Raw genomic sequence first — 26,592 nt, 5'->3', positions numbered from 1 at the left:
CAGTGCTTTTCCACAGTGAAAGCATTGCGTGTTATCTGTGCTGTAAGATGAACATTGGAATATTTGAATAAAGTTATTACTTTCAGGAGGGATATTGTTTGTCGGGTGCATTCGAAAAGGCTCTATATTTGTACAGTGGTTTGAAATGGCAGGACTTATTTGTATGTCTTGTATTGTGTATCTTTCTTTTCTGTTCGTATTGTGTAAGAAAAAATGATTACACTACATTCACACCTCGCTTGTTTTTCTTTTGCACAGCCTCGTCTCCATCAAACCCCGTGAAGTAATCTCATTGAGGCGATAATGTAGCACACTGCCAAAACTAACAGAGAGCTGGATGTATGGGAGGGTGACCTCATGATAGGACAACAAAGCATGTTTGACATACTGTATGTATAAAACGTGTTTTTCTACTCGCGTGAAACTGAAGTCAGTCTGCAGATGCCGAACACTAAGATGGCACCATGACGCAGCATGAGGGTATATTTATCTGAAATGTAGATATGTCACAAGCGTGTAGTACACCTACTATATGTTTGCATATACTGTATGTGCAGAGCATGGCTAGCAATGACCCAATACATGCACACACACACACACACACACACACACACACACACACACACACACACACACACACACACACACACACACACACACACACACACACACACACACACACACACACACACACACACACACACACACACACACACACACACACAGAAGGAGCATATCGGTAAGCGGTTGTTACTTAGGTATCAGAATGAAAAATGTACTTTGCACATCGGATAAGACTGCATGTAAGCAAGGAACAATTTGTAAATGGTCCCTGGATGGATTTATATGGCGCTTTATCCTGCCTTTACAACTCAAAGCTTTTCAATTTACAATTCACCACAAGTCATCATTCAACCATTCACAACCCATTATTTCTTAAACAAAGTAATTGCATTTTTGAAACTAAGGTGCAAAACACTCGTGCTGCTAATCTGCAACAAAATAAATCCAACATGAGATCTTCATATCTCAATGAAATCAGTCTCATTTGTGAATCTTAAAGAAACCATGATAGGCTACCTTAAGTTATCAGGTAAACTAACATGGAGTTAAAGAAAGATAAGGTCAGGTACGTTTATTTATACGGCACATTTCAGACACAAAGTCAATTCAAAGTGAGAAAGTAATAAAGAATCAACATTGAAAATACAATAGATCAAAGGTATTTAAGATGTTACGAGGTATAATAGTAGATAGTAGCATCTTTTAATGAACTCAGGAGTAGCAAGTAGTTTGAAAAGGAGTGATCAGGTAATCAGGTAAATGAGATTGAAAGCAAGAGCAACCCAGTTGAAAGAATTGTTTGACCTCAGAGCATCTGTTGCTGTGTTCCCTGTGTTCTCGTGGATGTAAGAGCACACAGAGTCCTGCATTATATGCAGAACACACACATGCATATTTTCGTGTGTGTGCAGGCTGAGATGTACATCGAGTTCCCCCCCCCCCCCCTCTCAGTATTATTCCGGTACGTTGCTACATCAGGGCGTTTGCTGCACATGCGTGTTGATGGAGGCGTCTGCGTGTTCTGGGAGGAATGCAGCCTGAACGAGTCCTGTGTTTCAGACCCAGAGACAGCTGGTCTGCTGCTGAGAGGGAGACGCTGAGCACGCTGCACTGACCCCAGATCAGCAACACTTTCTCAACTGGTGTCCCAACTCAGAGAAAATAAAGGTTTCATCACAGTTTGATTTCAGCTGCTGCACACGCTGCGAGAGTCTGGTTCGAGGAGCTGAGAGGAGGAGGAGGAAATGTTCAATTCACATTTGTTTACATTTCACAACTTTCAATGCGTTTTTCACATTGTGTGATGTTTTATGGATCATTAAACCTGTAGGGCATTAGACACCAAGTCAAATTCCTCGTACGTGTGAACCTAATAAACCTGTTTCTGATTCTGATTCTGATTTGCTTTGAAAAAAGCTCTACAAATAAAATGTATTATTAATGTTTTTGTATTATTATTATTCTTCTTTTTTTACATTATTAATAATGCTATATTTCTAATAATATTATAAGGATAATAAAACATTTGTTATGTTTTTATTTATTTTGATTTATATTAATATCATTTTTTAATATATTTTATTAATATATATTTGATATATAATAATTGATATTACAACTAATAGTTACATGTATTATTCTAAATCAAATACTGGGTAATTTACTGTTACAATTTCAATGAGCAAAATCCTATATGAGGTAGTTGTGCAACCAGACATTTAAAAAGAAAAAAATCAGACCACCATTCATCAAGGGAGAAATATATTTGAGACAGTTGCTCCATTTTAGAATACATTTCAAAGATAAGATTAATAAAATAGAATAAAAATACTGATATAGACATAGGAAGTGAGATTGAGAGGACCATCAAAGATCATTTTTCGGGTCAAAAACAGAACATTTGGTGACTTTTCTCACAATGTGAAGCATCCCTCTTGACCTCAGAGGTCTCTGTCTGACTCCTCTTGGCTCAGGGTTTGGCCTTCGCTCTCTTTTCATCAGTCTGGCTGCTGTCTGAGCTCAGTGTCTTTGGCAGAATGAACACTTTGCATCACTCCCCTCCTCACACTCAGGATCACCAATCTGTCAGCAGACCTCCACCTCCATGAAGGCTTCACCCTTAACTTTATATTTACGGTATTACGTTATGTTATATGTCTTTGCGGTTGCTTCATTCCCTTAAAATGATTATTAATAATGTGGACGTGTGTGCTCAATCGGGTTTCTGTAGTGCTGACAAATATCCAAACTGTGACATAAGAAACTGTTTGCTGCCTCGGTCAGAAAACATCTGTTTGAACCATAGACTGAATAAAGGAGGAGACAGGTGATCCAGCTTCATGAGTCACATGCAGGCTCAGTAGAATATATCGTCCCCATCAGAGTGTCTCCACCCGTGGCTTGAGGAACACCTTTTCAAAAAAAAAATGAAATCTAATAAGCCCAGACTGTTTATTTTGGAAGTGGAACTTAAAGAGACAGGCACTCAAATGGAGCGTCTCAGACCGAGGGTGAATACAGGTTTATTCAGACAGACAGTATGATCAGAATAATGTGGTTTTTTTTTACATTAGAGCATGTAACGATCTTCTTGTGGAATCCCAAAACACAAGTGTGAACACAAAATGGGCCTAAATGTCCCCTTTAAATGAATGACCAGACATTCCTCTAAATGTTTACAGAAAGATTCAAATATATTCTTAAGATATTGAGTTTTTTTAAATGGTACAGTCTCCATATCTGTATAGGAGAGTGTCTTACATCATTGTCTGTTTTCAGGTGTTTAAAAGGAACACTGCATATGTAAAAAAATATATTTTTAAAGCCTTAAAATAGGCCTAATGTGTAACCTAATGTGTTTTTTATCATATCAGGACTACATGACATTGTGGCCATTATTGGACTAAGGTATTTTCAAAAGATGCTTGAAACAGAGCAGGCCGCCGAAAACTAATTCAGATCCCACATTTAGATTGATCTTCTCATCTGCCTCTCTTTCTGCATTTCTCTGGCCCACAGCTCTGATGCTCTGCAGGCCTTCTTCTCCTCCCTGCTGTTTCTCTTAGCTCCAGCTCTGTTGAAACACATCACGGATATTGTCTCAGCTTTGTTTTCCCTCAGCTGTCAGAGGAAGCTCCTGGTGGATCCACCTGTGGAGCCCTCGGGTCTGGAGCCCTGCAGACGAACACATGAGAGGAGCTTTCTGCACATGAACGCAACACAAACCTCACAGCCTGCAGCGCCTCACCTTCACTGCCTCTGATTCAGAGTTTGAACTGATGGAGGTGATGACACTCGGCACAGGATGTTGCTGTAAACCTGCTGAGTGGTATGATGAGAATGTGGGATATCTGTCTGCTTCAGGACGTAGACTGGGCGCCGGCACCTGCTGTCAACGCCTCACCTGACAAACCTGCACACGTCACACAACAACAATAGATGTATTACAGATAAACTCTGTGATTACCTCTCTTATTAATGTACTAAAACATATATAAAACATATATAAAGCTGCAGGAATTAAGCTTGAAAGGCTGGGGAGGGGACACCTCAGTGGAAAGACAGAAAAAATAAACATGCATTCCTCAAAGCCAGGAGGAATCTGGGTGAATTTTGTGACACAGCACGGGGGTGACGCTGAGGATCAATTGTGTGTGTGTGTGTGTGTGTGCGTGTGTGTGTGCGTGTGTGTGTGTGTGTGTGTGTGTGTGTGTGTGTGTGTGTGTGTGTGTATGTTTGCATTCCTTTTGCCTTGACCTCACTGTGGGCGCTTGAACACACATATACCTGCCAAAGTGTGTGTGTCATGCCGTGCCGACCTTCCTGTGTGCTCCTCTCTCGGTCAGGGTGACTGAAGCCGTTGTACATCTGGATGACTTTCTGCAGCGCATGTCATGATGTTAACCCCGACACCCTCTCACCCACAACTCGTGTTCTCCTCTGTCTCCATTTTGTCACTAGTTTTGAAGGTCAGGCATTATGTAAAACTCACCTTTCAGAGCCTGTGCATGCACATTTGGGTGAAATAAAGTGTGAAATAAGATGTTTGTTTTTTTTTAAAGCTGCCTTTGTATGCTGCCTACAAAGTGATTTAACAAGCCTTTTAAGAGCTGGCTCCCGTCACATTACATTACATTACATGACATTTGTTAGACGCTTTTATCCAAAGCGACTTACATACATTCAATACTGTGGACAATCCCCACAGGAGCAATTTGGTTTGAAGTGTCTTGCCTAGGGACACAACGACATGCTGACTGCAGTGGGACTCGAACTTGCTGTCCCCTGATTCAAAGTCCAGCACACTACCCACTGAGCCACAGCCTCCCCGTCACATGAATTTCCTTAAAAATACACCAAAAGTAAGGTATAAATTAATGTTTGCTTTGCAGTTGTTAAAGGACAGTCTTTAATCTATGAGTCATTTATGAGTTGATTATATTTTGTTTCAATATTTTTATTAATAACTGCAAAGTAAGTTATCAAATAAGTGAGGTGGAGTAAAAAGGACAATATTTCCCTGGAGTCCAAAGATGAAATAGCAGAAAATAGATATACTCATGTAAAGTGCAAGTACCTCAAAATTGTATTTAAGTACAGTACATCAGTAAATGTACTTTATTAAATAGTGTTTATTTATTTCAGCTGATTCTAAATCTGCACTCATTGTCAATCAATATTGTAATGAAATCCACGTAAAGAACCTGTTCTGGCTTCTATTAATGGTTACATACCACCCTCTAGTGGACAAAAAGTAAAAGGACAGAAGAAAAATGTGTAGGATTTCACATTCATTAAAGTTCATGAACTGATATTAAGACTTGTGTTGATTTTATTTTTCCACGTGAAACCTTAAGATTGGGGAGAAAGGGATGTTGCTTATGAGCAAACAGACACATGCTGACATCTGCTTCATGCATCTGTTGTGAGGTCCTGTGAAAACCTGAAGACCACCTGTAACCTGTCAGACAATCTCTATATGTAACTGCCTTTACTTTTGTCGACAGGACAACAGAAGTAACATAAAGAGTTTTGCCAAAATTAGCCAAAAGAAGGAACAAACTGAACAGGAAAGGCTTCAAAGGCACTTTTAAGGGAGGATTTAATCAATATTACAGAAACAGAAGCATGAAAAGGTGTCAGGGTCTCCAAAGCCCAAATAATACACACAATTAGAAAATGAAATTCAACAGGGGCCCAAATTAAAAAAAATGGTGTTACTTTGACATAAATCTATTCCTGGAGTAACTACTTTTGTGACAGTTTTGTGTGTATTGGAAACAGGTTTTGGGTTCTTTTCTTGCTTTATGTTAGACAATTTCAAAAGAGGGCAAAAGGGCAGGTGCTCAAGCCCCCTGTGAGGCCTATCTGTGCACGTGTCTGCTAAACAGTCTCACGGATCTATCTAAAAGAAAAGAGGAAAAGGGTCAACATACAGAAGATAACCAGCACAAGGCTTCCCTGGAGTTATAAACACTGCAAATATATAGATATCAGAGCTGTTGTGAGGTGCTATCGAGAAAACTGAGTTTCACCAGCAGCTGGACGCTCATATGCAACATTACAAAACAATGTAAAAGGCAGGAAATTTTTTTTTTAAAGTGTATATACAGACAAAAAGAGGCACAGAGGAACATCTATGGACGTTACACAGCATTTTATTGGTTTAAAGTTTATTCAAAGCATTGGATGTATCTGCAATTATAGTAAATGTATAAAATGTGCATGAAGTGTGCAGCAGAAGCACTCAACTATAAAAAAAAAAATCACAGTTTAATACGTTTTTTTATGTGATTTAAAACTAAAAACATCCAATAGTTTCCGTCCTGCGTAGAGTACTTCTTCGGTAGTGTTCAAACATGAGTCATCATCATCATCATGACTCATAACCTGCAGTGTACCGAGGGAGGACAGCATTTGAGGGAATAAAGGAACTATGTTTGCAGAAAAAGAACTTGGATCCGCTAATAGATAAAAAACAAGGAAGCTGGAGTATATCTGGAACTCATCGCTAAGCTAACACTGACATTCGCTGAACTCATAACCTGAGGGGTCAGAGGTCACAGTGATACCGTGAGGCCAAGATCATTTTCTGTTGCAACACCCGAGAGATATTCTGCAAGGAGAGTTTTATGCAATGCTGTATGTGACATTGTCCTTGCTCCCACTCCCACTGGGTTTTCCTTTGCAGCCTTTAACTTCTAACCTACTTTCTTCAGAGCAGGCTGGAGGTCTAAAAGTCATCTGAAACCCATCTGACCTCAAAGGACCTCCACGTTGAGAAACTCTCACATTTGGAAAAGCAGTCTGTGGGCAAATGCTCGCTGTATGTTGGTAAATTCTAAGTAATCAAATCAAAGGGTTGTTTCATTATTATATTTAAGTTCAAATGAGACCACTTTTATGTGGATAAAATCTATTATCAGTCAGCAACAATTCTCCTCATTTTGGAAACCATGTTGAAACACTGCACACACTAGTCTGTGTTGGATATGGCATGTGTGTTATATGTTGTGATCATGGATGTTGCCCTTCGTTTCTGTCATGTGATTGTGATGTGCTATATGTGACATGTATGTAGTAACGTGTGTTGTATGCATTTTATTGTTCTCTTTTATCCTTTCGCCTCTATCTAATTGTCTTTCGTCCTTTCTTTATAACAAATGCTGTTGATATATTGTGATTTTTAGGGTGTCTATTATCATCTGGCCGGGGACAACAGCTGAAAATGAGCAATAGGCGCGTTCACACCGCAGTACTTTTCCCACTTTAGTTCCGATATAGTTCCGAAATGTTGCGTTCACACCAAAAAAATCCGGAACTAGAACTTAGTTCATGAGATCCTTTCCACCCCTTTTCAGTCCCTGCTAGAGAGCAGGTACTTTCATGGGAGAAAAGGGTTCCCATTTCTGATTGGCTGGGCGGATTGCAAACCACGCCCCGTAAAACTCCCAAAAAGTTTTGTGAAGCCGCCATTTTATTTTCCTCGCATTAGCATTATTAGCATTAGCCCAGCGCACAAACGGAGAGAGAGGGTGTTTCTCAATTGCGAGTAAAGCTGCTTCAGAGCCACTATTTCAAGCATACTACGTCATCGAGTGCCGCTGAAGTACTGTTCCATTCTCCAGTATACTTGGAAATCTACCGAGCCCGGCGTACTCCGTTTGGAGAAATATCGAGTGTGCACATGAGTAGACTTCGCGGTCTTAAAATCCCCACAATGCTTTGCGCACGGACCAATTTCCCCAAATCTATGGCGGAAGATGTAAGGCGGGGCCTCTCATATGACGCACACCTGCACACTTGCTAGCGTGTTCCACTCTTTGTTTTCCAAATGTCAGGAAGTATTCTTGACTCGCTTCTGAAGCAAGATGCTCGGCAGACATGTGCTACCAAGCAAGCGTACTCGCGATTGAGAAACACCCAGAGACTAATTTATGGCAACACAAAATAAAACATGGGAGCGGTGGAGATGAGGAGCCTAGTGGCGTAACTATCGACGGGGCAGCCGGAGCAACGCACCGGGGCCCCGAGCCGGCAAGGGGCCCATGCAAAAAACAAAAACCCCCACAATGCTTTGCGCACGGACCAATTTCCCCAAATCTGTGGCGGAAAATGTAAGGCGGGGCCTCTCATATGACGCACACCTGCACACTTGCTAGCCTGTTCCACTCTGTGGGTGTTTCTCAATCGCGAGTAAAGCTGCTTCAGAGCCACTATTTCAAGCATACTACGTCATCGAGTGCCGCCGAAGTACTGTTCCATTCTCCAGCATACTTGGAAATCTACCGAGCCCGGCGTACTCCGTTTGGAGAAATATCGAGGCTGCACATGAGTAGACTCCGCGGTCTTAAAATCCCCACAATGCTTTGCGCACGGACCAATTTCCCCAAATCTGTGGCGGAAAATGTAAGGCGGGGCCTCTCATATGACGCACACCTGCACACTTGCTAGCGTGTTCCACTCTTTGTTTTCCGAATGTCAGGAAGTATTCTTGCCTCGCTTCTGAAGCAAGATGCTCGGCAGACATGTGCTACCAAGCAAGCGTACTCGAGATTGAGTAACACCCACAAAACCCAAAGCAGAAGAAGTAGTGACGTCAGCGGCTTCATTTGCCTAATCCTCCCCCAGGGACTTATTCCGGTGTGAACTAGATCTGCTTTAAGAGTTCTGATGAACTAAGTTCTGATGAACTAAGTTCTGATGAACTAAGTACGGCAAAGTACTTGGTGTGAAAGCGCCTAATGTTGGCTAAAGCTGCCCCATTTACTGTTTTTTGTGACAGTTGATTAATAAATAAAAAAAAACTCATCACAAGTCATTGCTTCTCCTTTCGTCAGCTCAATATAAGTCTAGCATTACATCTATAACCTGTTTATAGACCCATTCATACTCTGCAATAATACTTGTATAAATAATTATGAGTAGGGATGATTTGTTGAAGAAGCAACACTCCAAAAAGATGACAAATCGTTTATTGATGAGCCAAGTTTACCCGGTGTATTTGTACACTCGTCACCAGCAGCTGGCAATAAAATGAACCCAACAGACAAAACTAAACATTATACTTTTATCCAAAAAAAAACATTTCTGTTACAGAAACAGTGGTGTGAGACATCGTCCATTGAAATGTAGACTTTATAACAGATCTTAATCAATAGATTGTGATCATCATCCAACAGTCACACAAACCAAAGAACAAAAGAAAGCACCGATTGAAAAATTCTGAATGTGACTTTACTCTAAAAACAGCGAAACTTCACCAAACATCTGTGTTTAAAAAAAAATAAAACGATGACCCTCAAGCTATGAACAAATTAATTGCTCATTCAATGAAAATCTTCCACATTGCCTCGGACACAAACAGAGGTCCATCAACCCAGAGGTCTACAAAACGTCTGAATTCAGGACAATCTGCTTAAACAGCACGCAGACAGTGTCACACACACACACACTTCAGTTTGGACTGGATGATAAATACAAGGCAGGCGAGCACGACATCACACAAAAAATAAGAGATAAAATTAAGTCTCCATGAAAAATTGCTTGGAATCGTGTCAAAAAAAGAATTCCTGATTATTTTTTTTATTTTTTTAAATGTACAAAACAAGAGCGTCACATGGTTCCAGGTGTGACCTCGTGAAACAGTCCCACTTTTTTTTACATCAATAGCGGCGTCCGAACGCCCCCCCCTGCAGCCCCCCCCCCTGCATCAGCTGGTTCTGTCGGTTCAGAGCGCCGGACAGAGACTGAGACGTGCCCGTGTTCGTGTTCATGTAGCTGCCGCGGCTGCTGGAATAAAACCACAGAAGAAGACACAATCAATACACTGTTCCAGGAGGGGAATGTAATGAAGGACATTTACTACCTTTTTTCATGATATACAATTTTGAGGAGCTCATATTTGACCTTTTTCAATTTATTTTCTACTACAAAGCCAATATTATGGCAGGGCAATATATTGATCTCCTGATACCAGACTAGATATCTTGTTAGATTTTGTATATTGTCCTAATGTGGCACAAGTGTTGTCTATTTCATTTGTTTTACAGTAGCAGTGTAGTAAGAGGATGACATTTTCTATTTTTCATCATTTCTCTTTATCCACTAAGTAATTAAATCAATTTTAGAGATGATTATTTAACGGAAATCTTATTGTGTAATTATTTTTCTACATTCTCTGTGACAGAGTGCTTTACAATTTTACTTCAGTAAAAATGGTAGTACTTATGTCGCCGTTCTAACAAATAGAGTGCTTGCTATTGATTGATAATAGGGATGTGCCGATCGATATCGGCCGATACTCACTCTCTGCCGATCGATCGGTGCTCTCTAAAAATGCCGATCACGAGAGCCGATCGCATGACGTAAAATTATGACGTAAAATACATGACACTTTTCTCTCTGCGCAGCAAAACAAGCTGTCTAGTCTGGCAGTATTTTAAGTGTCCGAAAATGACAATAAAATAGCGGTATGCAACGTGTGTGTGAAGCAGAAATCCTGCAGCTCCACCCGCTGTGACGGACCGGTGAGCGGAGCAGAACACACATTAAGAGTTAGACCTAACACACTTAGCTATTTTATCTACCTCTGGAACAAGCTAAACTAGTTATACATATATTTATTCTTCACTGTCGGGTCACTCATTACTGGATCAGTGAGCTGCATGAGACGATACTGACGGGCTGTCAGGAGAGAGAGAGAGAGGGGGAGAGAGGAAAAGAGAGCGCTTCCGCTCATTTCTCCTGTGTTATTATCCAAAGTTAATGTAAACTTGAATAATGTACTTCATTTGAATGTAATAATTATGTTGGTTGTTGTTTGTGGAAGCGCCAGTGAATGAGCCCCATTAACTGAGTTTTAAACATCGCTTTAAATGGAAGATCCCCATAGGCCCCGCCCACTCGATCGGATCGGGATCGGCCGATACTGATTCTGGCGATCGGCCCCAAAATTGGCGATCGGAGCATCCCTAATTGATAACATCCAAAATGAGGGATAACTCCTTTGCTCACCTGGCCATTCCTCCCCGTGCGATGTGGCTCTGGCCCGGGATGGCTCCGTCTCTACCTGGAGCAAAAAGCAAAACATCAGATGGTTAGAACAGAGAGTTAAACATCCGTCTCTAAAGCCTTTCAGTAGAATTCAATCTAAAGTTTATGGACATGTTGCACCACTTTCCTTCTGCCTGCTCCTATACTTGTCATCCTCCACTCTTACCCTAGGAAGGCAAACTACTATTCTTCAAAATGTACATTACAGGTCATGTATGGAAACCTTTATCGTCAATGTACAATTTCAATGAACTGACGTTTGAAACTAAACTGTAGATTCCCAATCATATCAAGAAAAAGCAGCCCATGTATGAAGTAGTCACCAAATGACAAGATCTTTTTTAAACAAAAACAATGCCTTTATTTTCATGGCAAAGTCACGTCAGATGTAAAAACAAAAAACAGTTTGTTTTCAAGGTCTCTGCCATGAAAACAAAGGCATTTTAATCGTACTTTAGAGAGGCTGCTTTGGATATTTCTTGGTATTTTGTCTAAATATGTATTAATAATCAGAGAGAACAGTACCCTATAATATCACAAAAGCATATATTGTGTTTTTATATGCACATGGTAGCATGTAGCTATTAGAGTTACATAAATGTAGTTCAAACTAACTTTATTTGATGAAAGGAAGCGCTCCTACCCAAACATTTTAATGTAACTAGTAGTACAGCCATCACACACGCACAAAAGAAAAATCAAGCATACTTTGCCATGTTCTGTCTCCATCCCCCTTCCTGCTAGAGTCCCAGTCTCGACCTCCCTCTCTAAAAGACAAAAATCATTTTAACTAATGATGAAGATGTCAGCGCTGGACACGGCTTCATGTTAAATGTAGTGGCAGCTCAGGCTGAGTCTCACCTGGGGTTGATGCGTTTATCAAAACCTCCGCTCCAGGAGTCTCGGCCCTCTCTGCCGTGTCGGTCTGAGAAGTGCTGAACGAAGAAACACGGGAAGGTTAGAATTCACTTATTACATATTAGATTACTTTACTCTATTGTCATTACATAATGCAAGCAGAGTTTAACTAGGGGTAGTGGTGGTCTAATGCAGCGGTTTTCAAAGTGTGAGGCGCGCCTCCCCTGGGGGGCGCCAGAGAGCTTCAGGGGAGGCGCAGCGTGAGAAAAAAATAAAGAGAAACAGTGAAATCTAGCTCGTTAACTTCAGCTAACTTTATGCGAGCGGCAACATGGATCGATTTTTAGTGAAGTTATCTAAAGTGAGAGAGGAGACAGCGTCTGGCCACCCCAGTTGGCAGCTTTGTTTTGAAATAAAAGTTGTGGCTCATCGGACATTTATCAGAGAAAATCCCTGATGTCCGAGGGCAAGTGAATGCAGCACAAGACGCGAGCCTTGTAACCCTGGCGCGAGCGAGGAAATGTGATTGGCGGCGATTTCAATTGAACGGGCGGCAGAAAACGAGAAGCATTCGGACCCAAGTACACGGAAGGAATAAGGTATTTGCGGTCTACAATGACAGAGAAGAGACTGTCAAGTGTGGCTGTACTCAGCATTGAATCAAAACGCACTAAAGCTTTGGATCTTAATATTTTGTGAGGCGTTTTGCTGAACAAGATGGTAATCGCCGCATTCAGCTGTAATAGGCATGCCAACTTGATGCTCTGCTCACGGATGACTCGAGCATAAAAAACTGTTAAGATGATGACCTTACGTGTGTACATATATTTTTTTCTTTGTGGGGTCTGCCCTGAGAAAGTCAAATAAGATGGTGTGTACAACTACACTGCCCAGACAAAAATAAGTAACCACTTTGATTTAACTAGGCCAGTAGGTAAGGGCATTCCACTGGTTAATAATACCCCTGCATTATAGCAACAACAATAATAATAATAATAATAATAGCAATAATAATTGTGAGGGGGGGCGCGACTGTTCTTATGTTCTCTGAGGGGAGGCTCACCTTCCCACACTTTGAAAACCCCTGGTCTAATGGATAGTGAGGTGGGCTGAAGATCGGAAGGTTGTGAGTTCAAATCCCGCCAGGAACACCACCACTAGTGTGCGCTTGAGTAAGGCACTTAGCCCTCAGTTACTCCAGGGAGAATGTCCCTGTAATTGGTAATTGTAAGTCGCTTTGGATAAAAGCATCAGCTAAATGAAATGTAATGCAACTAAATTAGGAGGGTCTAACCAGAGTGCAAAATCAATGATATTTATCACTCACACACACACACACACACACACACACACCTCTTACCTGACTATCTCTGTCCGCGGTGCTGCGAGGGTTGTCCCGCCTGTCCAGCATCGTGTCTTCTTGGTAACGGCCCCGGTCTCTGTGGTCAAAGTCCTGATACCGGTCCTGACGGCCGAACTCCGAGCGGCTGTAGCGGTCGTCCAGAGCCATGCGCTTCTCAGGCCAGTCCTCCTTCCTGAGAGAGGAGCAGAGAAACTTATCATGCTGCTATTTTCACTAGGATAGAATACTTATTTGATTTATAACACGTGTTTCTATTAAACATACTAACATACTATTTATGCCTTACATCTGCACTGTGCCCTTGTTGTATGTATCAATGTTAATGTCCCTTATTTTGCGACAAATAAAGGATTTCATATATACAGTACATACAGAAGTAGTGAAGCTCCAAACCTTATTATCGGAAATGTGTTTTTATTATATCTTAGGACGAGTCCTCACTAACCCCTAGATTCCACCGGGTCCGTCTGCGTCGCGGTACGGCCGCGCCGCGGCGTTCGCAAAGATCACTCTAGTTCACTCTAGTCAATGGGTGCTATTCCACCAGACGCGCCGTGTTACGGCTCAGAAGCGTTTCAGACGCGTCTCGGCGCTGGGCTCTGCTCAAAATAGGATGCAAGTCTATTTTCGACGCGAGGCGTTGCATAGCGCCGGGCATGAACTGGACTGGTCAGAGCATCCAGTCAATCCCCAAAATAAACACATTTTGCAGACTCTATCCCTCCGTAGTCTTTCAAGTAGGAGGAGAAATGCCAGCGTTCTCCTCCGGTTTACAGGCACTGTGTAAATTATATATAGAATAATTATGATGATGAATGCATTTTTTTTTACCACTAAAATACAGCAACACATCTTTGATTCATGTCGTTTATAACTGGACTTTTACAATTATTATTAACTTTGTCTGTACAAAGTAGCCTGTCCAGGCACGACGCTCCGCTTCTGAAACGCGCCCGGTGGGTTATGACGCTGGAGGAGGTTGGACCAAAACCGCGGCGCAGACGGACCCGGTGGAATCCCGGGGTCACTACTTTTAAATCCAGGCTGAAGACTATTCATATCTCACACTGCACTGTAACCTTTATTCATGTACCTTTGTTATTTATGTTTTATTCTCTTTGCTTTTAAATGAGTGTTTTTAAATGCTATTTCATAATATGTTTCTTAATGTCTTTCATTTTTGTAAAGCACTTTGAATTGCCTTGTGTTGAAAGGTGCTATATAAATAAACTTGCCTTGCTTAACAATTAGGAAATATAACTAATTATTTTGACTGATTGCATATGATTCATGATATTTGATCATTTTTGCACTCACTGACATGTTGTAAACTGGGATTACTCTGCAGCTCCACGATGTTTTTTGATATATAGCCTTTAAGAATGAGTGTGCCGTCACTATGTACCTGCTGTCGATGTCGTAGGGTCTCTTGAGGGAGCGGCGGTCCTGCTCGTAGCGCAGCTGCTCCTGCTGTCGTCGCAGCTCGTCCCTCTCCCTCATGATGCGCTCCTGCTCGCGCCGCCTCTCGTACTCGATGCGAAGCCTCTCTCGCTCCAGGAACTGACGCTCCATGCGCTCGGCGTCCAGGCGCTGCTTCTCAACCTGAGGGTTAAACCGTTCAGTGAGTTTATCAACCTGAAACTCGAGAGAAAGTAAGGCTGATGATGAGAAAATTGACAGTTATGATACGGGAACAGCAAATAAATAAATCAGTAATCTGACATTACCTCCAGATAGTCTCTCTTCCGGAGCAAGTGTTTCCTCTCCTCTTTCTCTCGGAACAGACGGATCCTCTCGCGCTCACGGTCCGGACGGGTGTCACGGTCCCGATCGCTGAAAGGAGACGTGTAATATTATATCTCTAGCAATACATGCATGTTTTTGAAGTATATATCAGAGGCATTTGTTATTTACATCATCTGGGACCCAAAGCATGTTCTGAACAGCGAATATTAACTGCTACCATCTAATGGGAGATTCAATAAAGTCAGATTGAAGCATCCTTTGTGCTCCAGCAGCGTTTCCGCCAGGGGGGCGTCTTGCCGTCATTTGAATCCAAAAAAAAAAAAATTTGAGAGAAGATCGAGAGTTTTTATCGCTTGAAATGACGAAAAAGGACAAGGACATCCCTCTGTTGGAGGGGCAAAGGGGTCTGGTGGGATTCTTTTCGCCGCCAGCAAAGTGCATTCCTGTGACTAAAAAAAACAAAACACTGCTGCATCTTCCAAGGACCATGCCAGGAGGGGTGTCCCTGTCGGCAGGGAGACGTTAAGAGATAGTATAAGGGACGGCTCAATTCAAAATTCAAGTCACGTGACACCACCTGACACAACGTGACTTGACACAACGCGACTTGACACAACGCGACTTGACACAACGCGACTTGACACAACGCGACTTGACACAACGCGACTTGACACAACGCGACTTGACACAACGTGACGTCACCACCAATAAAGTAATATCGTATCGTATTTAGAGTATATCCCAAGACTTGTTTTGCTAATTTTTCTTTTAAGAAACTGTCAAAAATAAACTAGTGCAAATGTCTGGTGATTATGTAACCGGAGTTTTTCTTCATCCTTTTCCAGCTCTGTTCAACTTCAGTCTCCAAGTAACCTGGGGGGTATACTACGAATCTAGTTCAACATATCCTGGATATGTTTTGAGTTATCCGGTTGACTAAATCCAAAAAAAAAACGCTCTCGCTAAACGGTCCTACGACGCTGGCTATCAACTCGATTGCTCAAGCCAGCCGCGTCCTATCTAGTTAGGTGCGCGTTCACATAAAAGGGGTGGTATTTGGAGTGTTCGACCAATCACAAACATGGACAAGCCGTGTACTGACAGCGCAGCGCGTCATATATTTCCTGAATGAAAAGTCAACTAATATTAGACAAATATGAAGATGTTAAACTTTAAACATCCATGACTTAAACACTTTATCCAGGATAAAAGCCACATAGCTGCAGCTGCAAGGTGAATACAGCTGGTAACAGAAAAAGTGTTTGAATACGTTCATTAACAGTTTTATGATATCACTGCTGCCCCGTCCAAGACACGAGTGGATCTGACTTTAATTACATTTGACAAGTGTTTCGTCAACTTAATGTGTTGATTAAAATAATACTTCTGCATACAGTATGTGACACTGTGAGTGTTGCACGCCAGATACGGCTCAAGAAGCTGACTCCGATAAGGAAATATATGATACATTATGATGTGATATGAATGATAATGGGACACATCGCCGTCTGCACTCACAGTGCCGCGGACTGTAGGCTACGTAATGTTACTTTGATCCGGTTACTTATGTTGTGGCAGATATTTAAGTAAGCTTTCTTAGCTTGCTAAACGAAAATCTTGATTCGTAGCACCCTGGTGCGGCAGCTGGATAAACTACATTAGCTAAAGCAGTGAAAACTGTTTTGGACGCATTACTATTGTTGCACGGTATATACACCCAATCCTAATTATATGAGACATTTGAATCCGGTGAAAAATGATTATGTACAAACTGATACAAAAATAATTTCTTCATAACTCCACATTTTTCGAACAATCTTTATAAGTTAATAATGTTAGTTAAAGGATCCTTACGTTCTGCGTCTCTCCACCTCTCTGATCTCCCTCTCTCGCTGCCTCTGTCGCTCCCTCTCTCTCTGCTCCTTGATCTGGTCGAACGACAGGATTTCTTTCGTCTCCTTACTCGGCGACTTGCGGTCCCGACTCTTTGAGCTCTGCAGAAAAGACAAGTAGAAAGTTAGGGAAGAGTTTTTAAGAAGTCAAAATCTAATCCGTCCAGCAGATATGAATCAGAGGTTCTGTATTTCAGGGCCACTGTGTGAGGAAGTGTTTCCTTACTCGTTCTTTGCTCTTGGTTTTCACACTGATGACAGGCTCTCCTTTGGACTTGTCCATAATTACAGTCCTTTCGTTTCGCCCTGTCAAACAAACACAATTGATATTGAAAATAAGAATGAAGGTTTTAGAGAGGAGACACATTTTTCAGGGTTACTTCGAAGTTACAAGCTGGAAATATTGCAGATGTCTTACCTTTGCCATCTTCTCCTTGTCCCTCAGCTTGACCGTCCTTCACCTCGGTTCTACAGACAATATGAACAGTGTGAGCTTTATCAATTTAATCAATATATAGTTCACTCTCCAATAAAGTTGATTTTCACATTTGTTTTTTCACACTTCTTAATGCTGTTAGGTTACCACCGGCTAAAAATGTATGCACATGTGATATTTAAAAGCACACAGGACCAAAATACCAAGCTGAGAGTACACTTAAAGATGCAGCAGCTTGTACGCGGTCTTACTTGGAGTCAGAGGAGTGTCTCCTGTCACTGCCAGACTTCTTGGGGTCGTTCTTGTCTGCAGGCTTCTTCCCCGCAGGCTCATTCTTTGCCTAAAATATTAAAATAGTAACAAGTTAACTCATAGAAGATGAATGAACAGATTCACACTAATCGTATCATACAATAAACGTGAACAATGAGTCTTGTGTATGCAGCTGATGAGGTTGTTTCTGTCAACATATTACATTTAGCAATCCACTTCTATTTCACAACAGACTTGAAGGTGACATTTTAATTATGGAAAAACTTTGACAGGCTGTTTGGAGAGCACCACCCTAAAAGTAAATAAACATCTAGACCAGCGGTTCCCAACCTGTGGGCCGCCAAATAATTTGCAAAACATTATGATTTGTGTGGAAACATTTCATTATTAAGATTTTTATTTTTATTTGAACCTCTTTCCCTTTCTCTTTCTTGATCCTCCTTAGCAACGGTCATTACAGTCCTTGACGGCGGTCTGCTCTATACGTGTCACATGTTCTGAATTGACCAATCAGAACTTTATTTAGCCTCCGTATTGTTTATGGTTGAATGTGTTAAGATTCTTAAAGGGGCGCCGAGTTGAAAAAGGTTGGGAACCGCTGATCTAGACTGTTTTATTTTTCTTCTTCTCTTATCTCAATGATATAAATATAATATTATAATCAAGAGTCTTCCTCCTGACACTGACCCGCTCCACAGAGATCATCCTGCCGTGCAGCTCAGTCCTGTGGAGGTGCTCGATGCACTTTGAGGCCTCCTCAGTGGAAGACATGGTGACAAAACCATAGCAGCGAGCCCCGGGACTCTTAGCATTCGTCACCACCTTCGCTCCAACAACCTGCAGGGAAACGGGAAGACAAGGAGGAACAAATAAGAAATCCTCACATTTTAGATAAGATTAAAAGTGATGTGTAAATTGGTGTGGTAAGGAATAGTTAGCTTGGACTTACCTTGCCATATTTGCTGAAGAGAGTCTTCAGATCAGTCGCTCTAGTAGTGGAAGAAAGACCGCTGACCCACAGATTTCTGCTACTGCTAGCCGCAGCACTTCCAGCGGCTATACAACAAATAAATGACCATGTAACTGACTGAATTTAAAAAGACAAAAACAAACACTTGATTCTAGGTCTGCACAGTTTATAAAATATAAAACCTGATGTTTGTTTCCGAGGATTACATGGTCGACAGTTAAACTAAAATGTGGGCCATAGAAACGTTTCTTGAATGGAGAAACTGCAGTCCAAGTCATTCACAGAGAGCACATAGGCATCATGAAAATGCACTGAATTCAGGTAAAGAAAAAACATATTTTCAATCTTATTTTGATTATTTATTTGAATATCAGGAACGTAGCACTCGGTAAAAGTGAAAACAGTGCTCCAGGGTATATGCAGGAATCCTGAAGTCAAATGTAAGACCTTTTAAGACCATTTTTAAGACCATTTTTAAGACCCTTTCCATACATTTTAAGACCTCATCGCCACTTTGAGTTTTAACCGGTTACCTTGGCGACACACTTTACCTCACATTGACTATATTCAGTATTGATTGTCCTTCCTCCTTATCTTCCAACCATTTGGACGCAAACTTGCATTTCCCCATAACGATGTTGTTTAACAACCGGCGTAAACGGACCTTCGTGCGCTATCAAGCAGTGAGCGTGCGATGTCCTGTTCAGATGACGTCAAACCCAACGGGATGCCATAAATAAACTACACAGAATCACACTACACACCTACGCAATGATTACATTCAGGCAGACTGTAGAATACAACCTCTTTGGACCATTTATATACTTATTGAAAACAAGCTACAAAATGTAATACCTTGGAAAATGCCGTTTAATACTTTTTAATAGCCTTCATTTTCGCTAAATTGATTGATCAACTTTTAATACTTTTTAAGACCCCGCGGACACCCTGTGCTCTGTTGATTTAATTTGCGTAAATGTTATTAAAATGTTGCGTCTAGGTCTCATTTTGCAGAAAAACACATTGTAAAAATGCAGCACAAAAGGCAAGGGAAAGCAGTGCTATGTTTATCAAATGAAAAAGGGCAGAATATAAAAGAATATTTTTGGCCCTACCCAATTAATATTTATGAGAAATGATATTATCTCATTCGACGTGATTATGATTCTGGTCATAGCAGTGCAGCTCTACTCGACACTCACCTGTCTCATCTTTTGTCTCAGTCTTGGCATCGTTCTCCTCAGAGCTAGAGGCAAAGAAAAAAAGCAATAAGCAAACAGCAGTGAGGGTCCTCGCCATCTCTCCTCATACAGATGTTTATAGTTGTGTTTTATGGTGTAATACAAACTGACGGTGATCAGCCCATCATGATCCATAGAGCAGGGATTTAACAGTGCATAAATGGATTTGGCAATCCCAATACATTACTTGTTAATAAAGTCAGATCGGTGAGTGTAAAGAATCACAAATGAAAACGGACAAATGCACAGAACGTTTTTTTTTTTTTACCTCCAAAAAGAGCAATCCAAATTTTGCTAGCACAAAGGAGCCAATGCAACAGAGATAGCCATTTTGGTTTCTAGTAGACATAAAGCAACAAACCTCTTTTTCGGATCATCGCCCTCTACAGAAGAGGACTCTTTCACTGTGGACGCTGAATCCGCGGCAGCTTTCTCTTCTGTCTTCTCATCCTCCTCCTCACCCCCCATTTCTGTATCAACAGTTTCTCCCACAGTGCCCTGTACGCTATCACTAACAGCCTGCGTGCTTTTGTTTTCAGAGTCAAATGTCTCTTCTGGGGCTTTCTGTGTGTCCCCAACCTCTAAGGCGTCCGTCTCGACAACATCCCGGATGGTATCGACAACATCCCGGACGGTCTCGACAACATCCCGGACGGTCTCCACAACATCCCGGACGGTCTCCACGTCTCCAGAGGCGGCCTGCTCGGACTTGTCTCCGGTGTCGGACACATTGTCTTCCCCTCTGGCCGCGGCAGCTTGCTCTTCTTCGGGGATCGTCTCGGGGCTCTGGTGCTGATCTTCGTTAAGTGGCTCAGATAAACAAGACCCGGCTACTTTTTCATTTTCTACGGATTTAACAGGAATAGAATGGCACAGAGTTTAATCACTTCTGAAACACAGCAATGGTTAACGAGGAACTGGCAAGGCCTGGATTAGGAACGGCATGACCACTGGCCTGTGCCTTAGAAACTATGAATTAAAACGATGAAGCAGACCCTAACGAGAGACTGGAAGAGAACCCAAAAGGCTGGAGGACAACTGAGCAACTGGTGCCACTCATTTTTCACCACAGTGTTCACCTGATGCAAAGCAGACAAAGAGTTCAGTGCTGAAGAAAGCCACAAGATCAGCAGTGCGGCAGCAGATTCTCGCTGCAGTCCCGTCTTCTTTCGACCTTTGACGTAACCAGTGTCCATTCGTAATGACAACAACTTTAGCTCAAGTCCAGCAAGTTCATATCCAGCTGATTTCTGAGTCCATGTCTTTAAAAAGTGAGTCTTGGTGGATCTTCTGTCTTTGTCTTCATGTGGCAAACCTAGAAAGACTGCGGTCACACCTCCCTGACCATGTTTAATTGCTGTCAATGTGCATCAAGTTGTTAACCACACTTCATTGTTGTAGTGCAAGAAGATAACTGGCATCTTAAATCAATTTGACCAGTAATATGTATACGTTATGGTTAACCACATTTCAACACAAAGCCAGCAATTCCCTTTGGGCTTCCAGTCTCTCCCCCTAACAAAACAAAGTGTTTGCATTCCAAGCTCCACACTGTAAAAAGATGCCGCCACCTTTTTTTCTCTCAAACCATTTCTTACAGTACCTGTTACTTCTTTCACGTCATCTGCATCTGGATCCTCCGCCTAAAAGAAGACAATGATGTCTTAATGAATGTGACAGTTTGTGAAATGTGGATTACCTTAGAGCAGGGGTGTCAAACTCAAATACACAGTGGGCCAAAATAGAAAGATGGGTACTAGTCGAGGGCCGGACTGGTTCAATGTTTGTTGCAAAACTTATTGAAATGAACTTATTGCACATATTAAACCTGGAACTAACAAAGCTTAAATGATTGCCTATAAAAACAACATTAAACATTAAATAATCAGTTGCATTCATTTCTTATGGCTCTATCTGCAGATTTTCCAGAGTCATTTCTTATGATCACATTTTTCCACAGGCCAACAACAGCTTCAAAAAAACTATTTCCCTCAAAGAAAGAACCAAACATGCCCTGTTGTCGTGAGAGAAAAAGTGCAGAAGGAAACATCCATTAAACTCAGTGTGCTGCTCTGTGACGCTAGTTCAAGCCAGATACTTGGCATCTCATCTTGGGTGCAAGGTCATCAATGTTTGGGGTCAGGCTCTGAGCTGAGGAGACCCTCAGGATGGAGTGAAGGTGTGCGTGCAATATACCGGCGGGCCAGATCTAATAGTAATTAAAAATTATCCTGCGGGCCGAAATTAAATCCACCAAGGGCCTGATTTGGCCCCCGGGCCTTGAGTTTGACACATGTGCCTTAGATTCACAAGCTTTACATGCTGGAAGATATTTGTGAGGGAACATACCATAGTGATTGATGAGTTAGTCAGTAATTCCTCCTTCTCCTCTAACATCTCGGATGCCTCCATCTGCTAAAAAAACAAACAAATGCGGTCACATTAAAAAACCTGCCAGTTAGACGGACAGAATATCAGAATGAGTTGACAAGTTTGTTCTTGTATGATTTCTCACCTCTGGAGCTTTTGCCTCATCTTCTGACTCCAAGATCTTGTTTTCATTTTCGTCTTTCAACAGTGCGTCGTCGTCACAGGGTAAATTGACAGTTTCCTCCTCATCGTCCTCGGCTGGTATCCCGTTGTCATTCTCCGTGTCATCCAGAACGCTCATGTCGAGGATGTCCATTTCCTGCATGTTCTCATGATCATCCTGATGCTCCTCCTTCAAAGAAAGACAGACAGACATTTGCTGAAGTCTATAAAGAACGCTGAACAGCAGTATCGAAAAACTATGCAGGGAGTTCAATTCTGCAAAGCATCCCGTTATAGAACTGCTTAAGTGTGAGAAAATAGGTTCAGCAAACTCACATTGCAATCTTCCTCCATAGTGCTTTCTTCTGGTTCATCGTTCTCTGGCATTGCATCTGCAGAAAATATGATTTAGTTTAGTCAAAGGGCTCATTTTGATGTCTCAGAGGTGTCAAAGAAATGTTCGGTGGGTCACAGAAGTGCAGATTTACCTCTACAATTTGCACAGTTGGTACACCTTACACCACAATGCACTTCAATACCAACTTTTCTAAATTACTATTGCCTTTATAGTAGGGCTGAACGATTAATCGATTTTAAATCGAAATCGCGATTTTAAATGATGCAATTATCAAATCGCAAAGCCTGCGATTTATTTTTTGTTCTTCTTGTGTGTCAGTCATCCACACCAATCAGAAGTGCTGTGCTCCACATGTACCAGTCATTGTTAACCAATCAGAAGTGGCCCATGATAGTAGGTGATAAGACAGATTGATCCAATCATCTGCCTAGTATTTTTGAAATACTTTTCCAAATGGCTTCCAACGGAGCGTTCCTAGATGGTTTGGTGAAACAAACCATCTGAGTCAGGTTAGTAATGCTCCATCACATGTTCTACATCTATTACAGGGTGAGTCTGAAACTGAAGCTTGACTTTAAAGCAACCCAACGGACGTTTCATGTAAGTTTAGTTCTTTCACTCGTAGCTCGGGCTGCGGGGGTGCTAGAGACGGGAGCACGTTGATACGACCTTCCTAGCCGGAGATATGGCCGCATTTTACAATGAACCTCCGTTGGGTCGCTTAAAAACAAATATCGCAAATCGAATCGCAATATCTGTCAGAAAAATCGCAATTACATTATTTCCCCAAATCTTGCAGCCCTACTTTATAAAACAGCTCTCTTACAGTCTCCTACTAAATTCCACTTAATAAAACTCATTAAATATTGGTTATTTGTTGCAGACAATGACATTGCTTAGCACTTAAACTACTTGTGGGACCTGCCTAGGAAAATATACACTGTACATTTATTGAAAATGGAAATTAAATACAGGGAAACATTTGAAATTCTACTAATTTAAGTATATGTTTTACTCTGGCGTGGCAACTACTCATTACATGTTCTTTTAACTCTTCCCAAGGAAGCCACAAAAGCCTTTGGGAAACTACTTTAAGCCACTATGACACAAAAATATGGAAAACTCTGCCGTTTAAATGCTAGATTTGCTGACTCAGTGGACAGTTTCGAATGACGACTCAAATCGTCTCTTTTTAAATAGCTTATATTTGACTACGTGCTCTTTCAGATGATAGAGAACATATTTTCTCCCTTCCTCCGTGTGTATTTGTTTTTCCAAACTATTGTTCTGTTGCAGAACTGTAATAACTCTGTGCTGCAAAAAACACAAGACTGAGTGTGCAAAGACAGAGCAGACCGAAATAACACATTTTTCTGCAAACTGCATCTGGTCCATTAGACTTTGAGTTTACCTCTAGATAAGATTAGATAAGATCAGGGTTCATACACTTTTTCACCAATGATTTTCCATGACTTCTCCACGACCTTTACCTAATATTCCATGACCAAAACCATTACTCTCTCAGCGGTACCACTGAAAATGTGTCAGTTAAATGCCATTTTATGTTTCATTACTATACGATACAGTATTTATTATCATTATAGTATTACTATTTCGGCGATTAGCTAAAATATAAATTATATTTGATGCAACTTTAGTTACATTTCCATGACTTTTCCAAAACTTTGGGAAAAATATTGTTTTCCATAACTTTTCCAGGGCCTGGAATTAGCATTTTGAATTTCCATGACTTTTCCAGGTTTTTAATGACCGTAAGAACCCTGTAAGATACACCTTTATTGATCCCCGTAGGGAATTTCAGGTATATTAGCATGCAACAGAAACAAGGGTGAAACACAGGATAGGACAGATATGAATTCACAAAAGGATGATCGTAAAAGTAAAGAAGTGTAAGAAATTAAAAAATGTAACAGTATAGGGTCAAATGAAAGGTGTTTAGTGTTTACATATGTACTACATAATGGTGCCAGTCATGAGTACAGGCAGTCATATACTTTACATTTTGTTTTAAAACTGTAAACACCTATTTTTTATATATATTTATTTGTATTAGCACAGTTAGAGGGAGCTCAAGATTGGATAACCAAGACCTTCAATGCTGTAAATGCATGCTTCCCTGCTGTGGATATGATAGAGAATGTGCATGCAATACCACTACACAGTATCATGTGTCACTTGGCAAGCAGAGCTGACTTTCCAGTCTAGTTTCATTTAAACAGGAACTAATAAAGGCGGGTAATGATGTCAGAGTGTACGTTATAGGAGTGTCTGGTTCAATGGTGTTCAACATGCAAACCTTACCTTTGGAGGACCGTTTGACGTGAGTAGCTTTCTTAGGGATCGACTCTGGAGCAAGAATAATCTCATCAGGGTTTCCACCCTCTTCCTCGATTGCCTGGTTATGGGGAAACCAACACTTTAATAGACTGTACAAATAAGAAGGAGTTAAAAGTATCAAAAACAAGGTAAAATGTGTAAAAACCTAAAAATAAATAAAAGATTGGAGCAGTTGTTTTGTTTTTGTTATTTTTTAAATGTATTTAACGATTATTCCAATACATAAGAAAAAGACACATCAGTGTGCATCACATTAATTCAAAAGTGAGGGCATTACGTAGAGAAAACAGAAGAGAAAACAATAACTATAGTGGTCACTCAATAATGAAGGTGTTAAGAATTGTGTAAAATGTTTAACTTTTGCACAATTTAATCAATTTTTTGGTATAATTTCATGTCAATACGAAAAGCAATAAAAACTGGAGTGAACTTGAATAGACTGTATATCATTAGAAGGAGTTTAAAGGAAGAAAAAAAAAAGTCAAATGTGTAAAAAGCTACAAAATAAGAGCAGTTAATGAGCTGGTTGGCGCAAATGCTAGCTAATGCTAACTAGCACACCGTTCAGGTCAATGGGCCGGTGAAGCTAACCTAGCTTAAGTTAAGATTAACAGGGTTCATTCGCAAAACAACGAATTGTAGGCTGGTGTGTATTAGTATAATGGAGTGCCTAATCGTTTAAATAGAGAGTAGTCTGGATACCTTCTTCAGCCGCTCGGACAGCACGCTTTTGACGCCGGTGGTATCCAGGTTTCGTTTCTTCAGCTCGGCCTTCAGATCGATCACTCTCAGATCCGACAGTCTGCGGACCTCTGCTCCCTCCGATAGAGTCACGTCTGCGGATGGGTCAGCCATCGTTTCGTCCGTGAAAATATCTCTCTCAAGGTTTAATTAATCCCTTTTTTGATACACTTTATTTCCTGGTGCTGCAGAACGAATGGAAGCAGCTTGCTATACAAAACTACTGCAAAATGGTGGCTGTGGTGAGCCATTTCAATACGGCGCATGCGCAGTGCAGTTAGAGTGCAGCGATATCATACATGTGGTTTCAGAAAGAGGGAAACAAGCAATATGCAGAGATAGTATAGTAGTATATCATGATGACTGCAACTTTTTAGATGCTGAATTGAAACGACTTTTCTCTGTACATGCTATATGCTAGGACTAGGATTTTCAGGACTGTCTATCAACAAAAATTAAAGGACAAAAAGAGGGGCTTCATATTGAAGAAATTGACACTAAATTAAACTTATTTTTGTCTGATTTAGAAGTGCTGAATTGAAAGGAAAACATGCTAAGTCTCGTCTCAGAGGTTATGAAGAACTGAAATTAGGTGATGACCCCTAAAGCAATTTAGGACGACTACAGACTTGTTAGTATTATTATTAACGGCTTTCATTGATTTTCTTACTCTTCATTTATGTTCTTATATTATTATTACAAATGA

General features: G+C 41.1%; 2 protein-coding genes across 8 annotated transcripts in view; one reads left to right on the top strand and one right to left on the bottom strand.

Annotated features, from left to right (window-relative positions):
* The window catches only part of LOC117496148 (NLR family CARD domain-containing protein 3-like), a gene marked incomplete at its 3' end in the record, with an annotated part of 682,747 nt that overhangs the window by 331,891 nt on the left and 324,264 nt on the right, over positions 1 to 26,592 (top strand). The gene's annotated exons all lie outside the window — the stretch shown is intronic.
* safb (scaffold attachment factor B) lies at positions 9,022 to 26,137 on the bottom strand. 7 transcript variants are annotated; one of them, XM_034147026.1, is made up of 21 exons: positions 25,848 to 26,137; positions 25,110 to 25,203; positions 22,766 to 22,821; positions 22,413 to 22,619; positions 22,247 to 22,312; positions 21,501 to 21,540; positions 20,259 to 20,742; positions 19,859 to 19,902; positions 18,636 to 18,742; positions 18,374 to 18,523; positions 17,665 to 17,753; positions 17,396 to 17,445; positions 17,204 to 17,283; positions 16,940 to 17,079; positions 15,067 to 15,172; positions 14,745 to 14,974; positions 13,337 to 13,511; positions 11,980 to 12,053; positions 11,827 to 11,885; positions 11,080 to 11,134; positions 9,022 to 9,855 (listed from the first exon to the last, which is right to left on the bottom strand). In XM_034147026.1, the coding sequence occupies exons 1-21, from the start codon at positions 25,998 to 26,000 to the stop codon at positions 9,729 to 9,731; spliced, it is 2,586 nt and encodes an 861-aa protein (XP_034002917.1). In that variant the 5' UTR covers positions 26,001 to 26,137; the 3' UTR covers positions 9,022 to 9,728. The 7 variants fall into 7 exon arrangements, 6 of the variants coding, with proteins under 6 accessions (XP_034002917.1, XP_034002919.1, XP_034002922.1 ...); XM_034147028.1 differs by having other exon boundaries at positions 9,022 to 9,852; XM_034147031.1 differs by having other exon boundaries at positions 9,022 to 9,852; positions 14,745 to 14,941.

Source organism: Trematomus bernacchii, unplaced genomic scaffold (genome assembly GCF_902827165.1).
Source record: "Trematomus bernacchii unplaced genomic scaffold, fTreBer1.1, whole genome shotgun sequence".
NCBI lineage: Eukaryota > Metazoa > Chordata > Actinopteri > Perciformes > Nototheniidae > Trematomus > Trematomus bernacchii.
The sequence above is the reverse complement of the archived record's forward strand: the minus strand, read 5'-3'. Positions and strand labels throughout refer to the sequence as shown.